The sequence below is a fragment of the Somniosus microcephalus genome, chromosome 30 (assembly GCF_052327205.1).
Source record: "Somniosus microcephalus isolate GS21.2 chromosome 30, FLI_Smic_1.0, whole genome shotgun sequence".
Lineage (NCBI taxonomy): Eukaryota > Metazoa > Chordata > Chondrichthyes > Squaliformes > Somniosidae > Somniosus > Somniosus microcephalus.
The window spans coordinates 8,228,560-8,240,021 of NC_141016.1; the positions used below are offsets into that span (position 1 = coordinate 8,228,560).

An 11,462-nucleotide genomic window follows, 5' to 3' on the forward strand; every position below is an offset into this window, starting at 1 on the left:
TTTCTTAGGTAAGGAGATCAAAACTGCACACAGTACTCCAGGTGTGGTCTCACCAAGCCCCTGTACAACTGTAGTAAGACATCCTTGCTCCTGTACTCAAATCCTCTTGCAATGAAGGCCAACATACCATTTGCCTTCCTAACTGCTTGCTGCACCTGCATGTTTGCTTTCAGTGACTGGTGCACAAGGACACCCAGGTCCCTTTGTACATCAACATTTCCCAATCTATCACCATTTAAATAAAACTCTACCTTTCTGTTTTTCCTACCGAAGTGGATAACTTCACATTTATCCACGTTATACTGCATGGTGATGAAATGGTTCCCAGATGGGAAGACTGTGTGGGAGATCAAACACAAGATGATGATAGGTAGGAGGACCTGGTTGGAAAATGGACAGACTGGCATAGGAAAGAGCACAACGGTGGGATCTTTCGGCCCAGAAATTAGCCTGTGCCCGTTTTTTCCGGCAACCGGCACACACCTCCCCGCCCCGAACCGAGAGGCCTTGGGATCGATGGGAATTGGTCCTCAGGTCTCATCGGCACAGTCAGTGCGACCTCCCGGAACCGGTTGTATCTCCACAGGCAGCTCGCGCCGTGTGGAGATATCAGTGCTGGGGGGCCATCTGTCTCGCTGGCAGTGGTCCTCAGATATCTGCAGACAGCTCCAAGGGTTAGAAACATAGAAACATAGAAGATAGGAGCAGGAGTAGGCCATTCGGCCCTTCGAGCCTGCTCCGCCATTCAATGAGATCATGGCTGATCATCCAAATTCAGTACCCTGTCCCTGCCTTCTCCCCATATCCCTTGATCCCTTTAGCCTTAAGAAATATATCCAACTCTTTCTTGAATATATTTAATGAACTGGCCTCCACCGCCCTCTGTGGCAGAGAATTCCACAGGTTCACCACTCTCTGGGTGAAGAGATTCCTCCTCATTTCAGTCCTAAATGGCTTACCCCTTATCCTTAGACTATGACCCCTGGTTCTGGACTCCCCGGCCATCAGGAACATCCTTCCTGCATCTAGTCTGTCCAGGCCTGACAGAATTTTATAGGTTTCGATGAGATCCCCTCTCAATCTTCTAAACTCCAGTGAGTATAAGCCCAATCGACACAATCTCTCCTCATACGTCATTCCTGCTATCCCAGGTATCAGCCTGGTGAATCTTCGCTGAACTCCTTCCATGGCATGAACGCCCTTCCTCAGGTAAGGCGACCAAAACTGCACACAATATTCAAGGTGTGGTGTCACCAAGGCCCTGTAAACTGTAGCAAGACATCCTTGTTCCTGTACTCGAACCCTCTTGCTACGAAGGCCAACATGCCATTTGCCTTCTTAACCACCTGCTGCACCTGCATGCTTACCCTCAGCGACTGGTGCACAAGAACACCCAGGTCTCTTTGCACTTCCCCTTCTCCCAACCTATTGCCATTCAAATAATAATCTCCCTTCCTGTTTTTGCTACCAAAGTGGATAACCTCACATTTATCCACATTATAGTGCATTTGCCATGTTTCTGCCCAATCACCCAACCTGTCCAAATCGTACTGGAGTTTCACGACATCCTCCTCACAGCATACCCTCCCACCCAGCCTTGTGTCGTCTGCAAATTTGGAGATATTACATCCAATTCCCTCGTCCAGATCATTAATATATATTGTGAACAGCTGGGGTCCTAGGACCGATCCTTGCGGTACCCCACTAGTGCCTGCCACTCGGATAACGACCCATTTATTCCAACTCTTTGCTTTCTGTCCGCCAACCAGTTCTCTATCCAAGTCAATACCTCGCCCCCAATCCCATGTGCCTTAATTTTGCACGCTAATCTCTTATGCGGGACCTTATCGAAAGCCTTCTGAAAGTCCGAATACACCACAACCACTGGTTCTCCCTTATCTATTTTACCAGTTACATCCTCAAAAAATTCCAGTAGATTAGTCAAGCACGATTTACCTTTTGTAAATCCATGTTGACTTTGTCCGATCCGGTCACTGTTTTCCAAGTGCTCTGCTATTACATCTTTTATAATGGACTCTAGCATTTTCCCCACTACCGATGTCAGGCTTACCGGTCTGATGACTCTTCAAATTGCTGCAGCTTTCTTGCAGTATACAAGACCATTATCAAGGGATATGGGTGGGAAAGTGGAGTTGAGGTCAAAGATCAGCCATGATCTTATTGAATAGCGGAGCAGGCTCGAGGGGCCGTATGGCCGACTCCTGCTCCTAATTCTGATGTTCTTATATCATTATGCAGGGTCTGTCATCTAATGTTCTCTGCATGGAATCCTCGACATATTGTAATACTCTTCCGTTGATGGTGTCTCTGCAGCCCTCTGATATGGAGAGGCTGAAGAGTATCACTGTTTACATTTTATCAAACAGTTAATTTAAATAGAACAAATTATTAGCAGCTGCCTGGTGTTCAAAATAGCCAGCTGTAATGATGATGCATTTTAGCTATGGGGAAAGATTGGAGAGGCCGGGTTTGTTTTCTTTGGAACAGAGGAGGCTGAGGGGAGATTTAATTGAGGTGTATAAAATTATGAGGGGCCTAGGTAGAGGTGATAGTTTCCCTTAGCAGAAGGGTCAATAACCAGGGGGCATAGATTTAAAGTAATTGGTAGGAGGATTAGAGGGGATTTGAGGAGAAATATTTTCACCCAGAGGGTGGTGGGGGTCTGGAACTCACTGCCTGAAAGGGTGGGAGAGGCAGAGACCCTCATCACATTTAAAAAGTACTTGGATATGCACTTGAAGTGCCGTAACCTACAGGGCTACGGACCAAGAGCTGGAAAGTGGGATTAGGCTGGATATATCTTTGTCGGCCGGCACGGACACGATGGGCCGAATGGCCTCCTTCTTGCTGTAAATTTCTATGATTCTATGCAGTAAAAACCCAGGTATATGAGCAGGTATTCCACCAGGAAAATGAAATAAAATACTACAACATGGAATTAGAGATATTCCAAAAGTAAATTAAGACCATCTGTCCACACCTTAACTTCGACCATAAACCATCTGCTGAATTTTCCAGCATCCCTCCCATGAATGATAATACTTTCAGGCACATTTACTGGTAGGTTTGGCCATTAGGACACATGGGGGGAAAAATTGAGTCGCGCCCCCTTTGGGGCACTAACTTCGCCGGGGTAGCGCCCCAAGAGGGAAGCGGGGCGCTACTGGAAGCGCAACACCTCCCTCTTGGGGCGCTGCGAGGGAATAAGAACATAAGAAGTAGGAGCAGGAGTAGGCCATATGGCCCCTCGGGCCTGCTCCGCCATTCAATAGGATCATGGCTGATCCGAACTTAGACTCACGTCCACTTCCCTGCCCTCTCCCCGTAACCCCAGCTAGGAAACTGTCTATCTCCGTTTTAAATTTATTTAATGTCGCAGCTTCCACAGCTCTCTGAGGTAGCAAATTCCATAGATTTACTACCCTCTGAGTGAAGAAGTTTCTCCTCATCTCAGTTTTGAAAGGGCAGCCCCTTATTCTAAGATTATGCCCCCTAGTTCTAGTCTCACCCATCAGTGGAAACACCCTCACCGCATCCACCCGATCAAGCCCCCTCACAATCTTATATGTTTCGATAAGATCGCCTCTCATTCTTCTGAATTCCAATGAGTAGAGGCCCAACCTACTCAACCTTTCCTCATACGTCAACCCCCTCATCTCCAGAATCAACCGAGTGAACCTTCTCTGAACCGCCTCGAGAGCAAGTATATCTTTTCTTAAATATGGAAACCACGCGGTATTGCAGGCCTTCCTCCCCTTCTTAAAGGGGAGGGGCCTTGCGCAGCGCGACCCGGGGCCCAGCTGAGCCACCAGGGATCGGAGTGCCGGCAAAAGAGCCCGGCACTCAAGAGAAGTGCCGGGATCACGGAGCGCAGCCGGCACTCCGCGGGGGGGGGGGGCGGCGGGTCAGGAGGCCGGGGACGGCAGCGGAGGCAGGTGCTAACGGGAGGCGCAAAGCAACCAAATTTTTCCACCATGAGCTTTGAAAGGACTCAGTGGCTGTGAAGTTGACCCCTAGGTGTGGTTCAACTTGTGGCCTTCAACGGGGTGTTCTAGACTATCCAGCTAGCTGTGTAAGATATTAGTAGGACAAGTGAAAGATTGTTTTCTAATGAATTATATATGGGTTAGCCAAAATGGATGTTGGGTCTTCAAGCTGAGGGAAGAAAGAGCAGTAAGTTATATGTCCATAGTGTCTCAGTGGCAAGATGCTGAGCAGTGAGATACTGTAGATGTGGACATGGAACCTGCATTGAATGAGATGGGATATAAAACCTCACTCTTATTCTCATGGCTGATTGTGTGTTCTATGTAACATCAGTTTGTGCAGTCTCAGTCCAGTCTTCCAAGTCAACCAGGCTCAGCCTTTCTTCATTCCTGCTCGCCAGATGTTGGCAGCTGTCACCAGCCATCAGTTAGAGAGTGTAGGAGGTTGAAACGTCAGGCTAACATTGCAGGGAGCAGCCCCCTCTCCACCCTTGAGGTTGTAGTTAAGGGTTAATGCCGTAGCTGTCCCATGAGGGTCATCTCATTCCGCTCAATGCTGAAAAAGGCCCAGTCGCCAACAAGGAGAAAAAATGTGAATCTGAATCTGTGGGAGTGCAACGAAGGTTCACCAGACTGATTCCTGGGATGGAGGGATTGTCCTATGAGGAGAGATTGAGTAGACTAGGCCTATATTCTCTAGAGTTTAGAAGAATGAGAGGTGATCTCATTGAAACATAAAAAATTCTTCCCGGGCTTGATAGGGTAGATGCAGGGAGGATGTTTCCCCTGGCTGGGGAGTCTAGAACCAGGGGTCACAGTCTCAGAATAAGGGGTCGGCCATTTAGGACTGAGATGAGGAGAAATTTCTTCACTCAGAGGGTGGTGAATCTTTGGAATTCTCTACCCCAGAGGGCTGTGGAGGCTCAGTCGTTGAGTATATTCAAGACAGAGATTGATAGATTTTTGAATATTAAGGGAATCGAGGGATATGGGGATAGTGCAGGAAAGTGGAGATGAGGTAGAAGATCAGCCATGATCTTATTGAATGGCGGAACAGGCTCGAGTGGCCAAATGGCCGACTCCTGCTCCTATTTCTTATGTTCTTATGAATTGCAGTCTGGTGTGTGACTCATGTGCCACAATCCAGAAGTGAACACTCTCTATCCAGCTTCCTCCTGGAGGGCAGCCTTCAGCCTTTGTTTGGTGCATAATGTACCACCATAATGTGCTGTGCCAGGGAATGGTACAACGTTGGCTTTACACTTGCAATCTATTGGGCAGATGTCAATTTGACGCTCCATTAGGCATAGAGTTTCTCGTTCCACTATTGAACGGCCAGAGGGATTGCTTCTGTACGACGAACACTGCTCGGTTCCTGCAGCTTCCTGTCCCCCCTCCTCCAGACACTAAGATGTGGTACTTATTTTATGAAACGCAGAAGGATGAAAGGTTGAGTCAGGGGGAAGTTGTGGTGGTGGCAGAGAGGTGGAGGATTGTTCGCAGTGGCAATGTGTAGACATGTGGGAAACACCGCTCCCTTTGATGCAGTGGACTTGGAGGCCCTGCAGGGAGATGCAGCAATGGAGGGGTGGGGGGGGCGTTGGTCTTATTTGGGGTTGAAGGCTGCCCTCCAGGAGGAAGCTGGATAGAAAGTGTTCACTTGTACGCATCCAGCATACCCCACTGCTCAGAGTCTGGACATTGAGATAAATCTTGCTGCTTCAAGCCCAAAACCTTCTGACCTCAAGTTCGGTGCTTGTCAACTAATCTACCCTATGATCTCCTAGTGGCAATACGTGTGGCAGTACGGGCATTGTAGGAAGTCACACAACACCAGGTTATAGTCCAACAGCTTTATTTGAAATCACAAGCTTTCGGAGCGCTGCTCCTTCGTCAGGTGAAGTGCGGGCATTGGTTGAGGTGGAGATGTCCACTGTTCTAGTTCTTTGACTACAGGATTTGTATGGTTAATACATGGAGCAGAAATATAAATAAGTTAATAAATGACAGAAGGTTCTATATGTCCTTTTATTTGTAACAGAGCTCCCGCTGGATTAAGCTGAATCTACAATAGAGCAGATAGTCAGTACACAAAGGGATAACGAGAGCCTGTGTAAATATACTTTTTAAAAGTCAGAAAAAATAAACTTGAAGAAAAAATTTTGTTTTTAAAATGAATCTCCTGCTTTGGGGTGTAAACACAGAGAGTGATTGCAAAACCCACCAAGTGTTTTGAATGTTCTCTGGCCTGCCTGAATGGCAATGACATCAGGGTTCTTCCTGTTTTGATTCTTGCTGATCCCCCCGCTCCCGAAGAGGACACACAGTAGCTCACACTCACACTCACACACACACACACACAAACATTCGCACGCACACACTGACACACACACACTCACACACACTCACACACACTCGCACGCACACTCACACACAAACACACTCACACACACACATTCACACTCGCATGCACTCACACACACAGAAACACAAACACTCACACGCACACACTGACACAAACACTCACGCACACTCACAAACACTCACACACACTCACACACCCAAACACACGCACACACACACTGACACACACACACTCACAAGCACTCACACTCACGCACACACACAAACACTCACACACACACACACACAAACACACACACACTCATACACAAACACACGCACACACAGTCACACACTCTCACACACACTCACACTCACACACACTCACATTCACGCACTCACACTCACGCACACACTCACACGCACACACACACACAAACACATGCACACACAGTCACACACACACACACTCTCACACACACACACACAGTCACACTCACACACACTCACGCACACACTCACACACAAACACACTCACACACAAACACACACACACACAAACACTTGCACGCACACTCTCACACACTCACACACACACGCACACACACACACAAACACTATGTTGTGCACGAGTTCAACAAACTCAGGTAGTTTTTTTTCTTTCTGCTGTCATGTGGCTGAAAGCCCCGTTTGGCTGTGGGTTCCGAGTGCAGAGGTTGGGCCGATGTCAGTCTTTAAGGATCTGCTTTTGGGGAACTTTTGAAAGCTGCGGCATTTCCTCTTGTCTGATTTCCAGCAAGGATTAGGCCAGTTGCTCGCTCCGACAGAGCAGCAGCTTCATCTCCACATGTTCCCCGCTGCCTGCTAATCATTCTCCCTCTCTCTCTTGCAGGAAGATTCGGATTCAGAAGGATTGCCCAAGAAGAAATGGCCAACTGTCGACGCCTCGTATTACGGGGGCCGAGGTGTGGGAGGGATTAAAAGAATGGAGGTAAAGAGTTACCAGTGGCCCCCTTTTTTAAAACGTGCGATCCACCAGAGAGACTGGCAGAAAGTAAACTGTTCTGTTTTCAAAGTAAATGAATCGAGTCACTTCTCCTGGTTGAAATTTGAAGCCCGCATGTCAGGTCTTTGGGACTCCTCTTTAATTCAAATCGAAAATTACCCAAAGTCCCAATCTCAAAAAGATGTTCACGCTGCAGTTTAGTGCGATTACCTGCAGAGATTTTAAGGGGTACGCAGTGCAATAGTTCCACAACAGAATTCGTCCCAAGAGCGACCTCAAAGAGATATTCTTGTCAACTGAAGCGCGCTCTCTCTCGAGTTCATTTGTAAACAACCGTCGCCGTATCCTTAAGGACCACTCCTTTCCTTCTGGGCAAACGCGTTTTCTTTTATGAAGACAGCGGCCGCTTTAACAGTCAAACGTAAAGAGAAGGAGGATGAAGCTCGGGCTCGCGTTCCCAATAATCTCGGTTGAGTTATTTTTCCAACAGCTTGTAACTGTTGAATTTCACTGTCACTTGCTTGAGCTTCCCATCACATATCAATTTCTCTTTAATAAAGACGCCAGTAACAGCAACGTAAATCACACACTGCCCTGCCAAGAACCAGCCCGAGTATGCGGATGGCGAAAGGCCCATTTATAAGAGCTCTGAAAGCACTCGATGAAGTAATGATGACTTGTGACGGCCCAACATATTGCTCAGAAACGTGACCCGGGGGAGGGGGAGGGGCAGCGGGAGGGGGAGGGGGCAGCGGGAGGGGGCGGGGTGGGACAGCAGGAGGGGGAGAGGCAGCGGGAGGGGGAGGGGAGGGGCAGCGGGAGGGAGAGGGGGCAGGGGGAGGGGGCAGCGGGAGGGGGAGGGGAGGAGGCAGCAGGAGGGGAGGGGGAGGGGGAGGGGCAGCGGAAGGGGGGCAGCGGGAGGGGGAGGGGAGGAGGCAGCAGGAGGGGAGGGGGAGGGGGAGGGGCAGCGGGAGGGGGAGGGGCAGCGGGGGGAGGGGCGGGGCAGTGGGAGGGGGAGGGGGGGGCAGTGGGAGGGGCAGCGGGAGGGGGAGGGGAGGAGGTAGGGGGAGGCATGGGGAGGAGGGGCAGTGGGGGGGGAGGGGGAGGGGCAGTGGGAGGGGAAGGGGGGAGGGGAGGGGGTGGGGGAGGGGAAGACTTTAGGAAAACAATTTAAAATGGATGACTGGATCAACTCAGACCACAATATTCAGACGGGAAAAAATATCGGGGTCTCCTTCACTTCTCTTCCAAGGCAAAGGGGTGTTGGGTTGGGCCGGAAGATCGTTTGACAGGATTACTGAGATGTTTGTTAACATTATTACAGTCACATGACTCCCCCTTCCTGTGTCAATACCCCTCCCCCTCCTCCTCCTCCTCCCCCAGAGTTCTTTTCCTCTGTTGTTAGAAGTCCTTTGCCCTTACCCACCTTCAGGAAGTTTCTGGTAATCTTCCTCGGACCTGGAGCAATAACTCAGACTTTATTTAGGCGCCACCAACATTAATTACCATCTGCCCCTCGTCATTTTTTTTTTATCCCCTCCAATTCTATCCTGAAGACATGGGGCCGATTTTAACCCCACTCGCTCAGCAGAAACCTGGCGGGTCTTGTTGACGGCTCTCTGGGCTTCACTTTGCTTAGTTGGTGACTGGATCATTGTGTTCGAATCTCATGATCAAAAACCTCTGGTCTCTGTGTACGGTGTCTTCCAGACAGAAAGCATTGACCAGCAAGTGTAGACAGCGACTCCGTAAGGCCATTAACAAATCTGGCCTTAAAGACAGGGCCTTTGTGTGAGACAGGAAGCATTGACTGAACAAGCACATTTATAATGGTCCAGGAAGTGAAGCCATTAGGGCGGGCGGTTAAAATCGCCCTGGGCTCTCACCTGTCCGAAAGCCGCCATGATCACAACATCTGCAATTTTAACCCGCTCTCCTGAGCAGGCGGCAGGGACAGGCGCCCGGGGCCAACGGGGTCCTTCTTTGCATAGGCATGTTGCGGCCCCGCTGACATCATCGAGACCCGACTGTAATTTTAACTCAGGCCTGAGCGGGGAATCCACCCGGAGTTAAACATCGGGGGATTGACTCCTTGTTGAAGTACAGGTGTGGGATGCAGAAATGCTCGACGGATGTTCCTGACACAGAACCAGGCCATGTCGCATTTCTACCTGGCAGTGTTTACAAATTCTTCTGCGGCCTTGCTCTACCCTAACTCTCTAACCTCCGGGCATAGTTGTAGTTGTACAGGGCTTTGGTGAGACCACACCTTGAGTATTGTGTGCAGATAATTGCAGGGGACTGATCTCTCTCACTGTCATTAGTGATGCTGCAAAAAAAAACCTTCAAGACTATTTGATGGATTTTTATATCTATTGTCCCTTTAACCGATTGATGGATCTTCCTTTCGTGCACCATTTATCACACTACTGAGTTGCTGACTTCAGCTTTGCCCTTTGTCCAGCTGTCACAACAAGCCCCTCGCTCCCCTCCTCCCAGCACCTGGCAATTGCCTCTTGACCCAAACTACTGGCGCGCACAAGCGGGGATTTCTTTTCACCTCAGGCTTGACATTTTTCCAGGTGCGCTGGGGAGAGAAGGGATCGACGGAAGAAGGAGCCAAACTGGAGAAAGCCAAAAATGCCAGAGTTAAGATGCCGGACCAAGAGTACGAGTTCTCGGAGTTGGGAATGCACAACAATAACGGGGGTCGTAAGTCGAACTCCCCCAGAAAATGGTACTCGCCAATCAAGGTAACATTGCCGCAGATTATTGCAGTTCTGATATGAGCTGTTTGGAGTGAGGAAATGGGGGGAGGGGGACAGATTCTCGCAAAGTAGGCTGAGAACCTAACTTCTGCAAGAGATAAAATCTGATGGAGGGGTTATTAAGATCTGTGTTGAAGGCACTGCTGCAGGAGAGGAGGAGGCGGCCAGAAGTGCGACCTCTCAGTTTAGGGTCAGACACAAACGAGGCTTTTAGAAGAGAATTGCGTTCGTTACTTTGGCGATCAGGGCTATTGGAGACGGTGCGCGGAGAGTTAAAAGGTGAGAACAGGGTCCGATGTGTGTGTGTGTCGGGACATGAAATGCCTCATACAACAGCTCAAACTTCTGCTGAAATACCTGGGGGCGGAGGGGTGGGGGGAGTGAGGTTACAGGTGTTAAAAAGCAAGGGGAAAAATTGGGTAGCACCCCAAAAAAGTTAGTGCCCCCCGCGGCCGATTTTCCCAGGTAGCGCCCTGAGAGGGAGAGGAGGGGCGCTACTGGAAGCGCCCCGCGACCCTCTTGGGGCGCTGCGAGCCCAATACCGCGGCACGTCGCGCCGCAGTACTGCAGGCCTTCCTCGCCTGATTAAAGGGGAGGGGCCTGGCGCAGCGCGTCCCGGTGCCCAGCTGGGCCACCAAGGCTCGGGAGTGCCGGCAAACAGAGCGCAGCCCTCAAGAGGAGTGTCGGGCTCACGGAGAGCAGCCGGCACCCTGCGGGGGGCTTCACGGGGGGCCGGGGACAGCAATGGGGGGGGGGACAGTTAACAGGAGGCGCAAATCAATTGAATTTAGCCCCCAAAGTTCTTAAATGGACTAGACATTTTCTGTTTCAGCGACATATGCCAAATAAATGATGTTCACTAATCATTCGAAGGGATTCGATAGCTTGCGCTTCTCTTCAGAAGACAGGCAACGACAATGTTTCTTTACTTGATAGTTAAAATGCACAGTGCGAGGCACATTAAGAAAGGTCAGTGTCACCCGTGTTTCCACTTGTTGGGGAGACTAAAACTAGGAGGCCATAAATATTCGTTACCAAGAGGGGATTCAAGAGTCTTTACCCAGAGTGTGGCGAGAATGTGGAACCCGCTACCACAGGGAGTGGTTAAGGCGAATAGCATCGATGCCTTTAAGGGGAGGCTAGATAAGCACATGAGGGAGAAAGGAATAGAAGGATATGGTGATACAGTTCTTTTTTTATTCGTTCATGGGACCTGCCCATCCCTAGTTGCCCCTTGGGCAGGTGGTGGTGAGCCGCCTTCTTGAACCGCTGCAGTCCCGTGTGGTGAAGGTACTCCCACAGTGCTGTTAGGGAGGGAGTTCCAGGATTTTGACCCAG

General features: G+C 49.8%; 1 protein-coding gene across 1 annotated transcript in view; it reads left to right on the forward strand.

Moving 5' to 3' along the window:
• LOC147097905 (anthrax toxin receptor 1-like) overlaps window positions 1–11,462 on the forward strand; it is a 254,166-nt gene that overhangs the window by 195,522 nt on the left and 47,182 nt on the right. Inside the window, exons 15-16 of the mRNA XM_085970960.1 lie at window positions 7,243–7,341; window positions 9,939–10,109. Coding sequence (XP_085827086.1) covers window positions 7,243–7,341; window positions 9,939–10,109 — 270 coding nt within the window. The remainder of the gene's footprint in view (window positions 1–7,242; window positions 7,342–9,938; window positions 10,110–11,462) is intronic.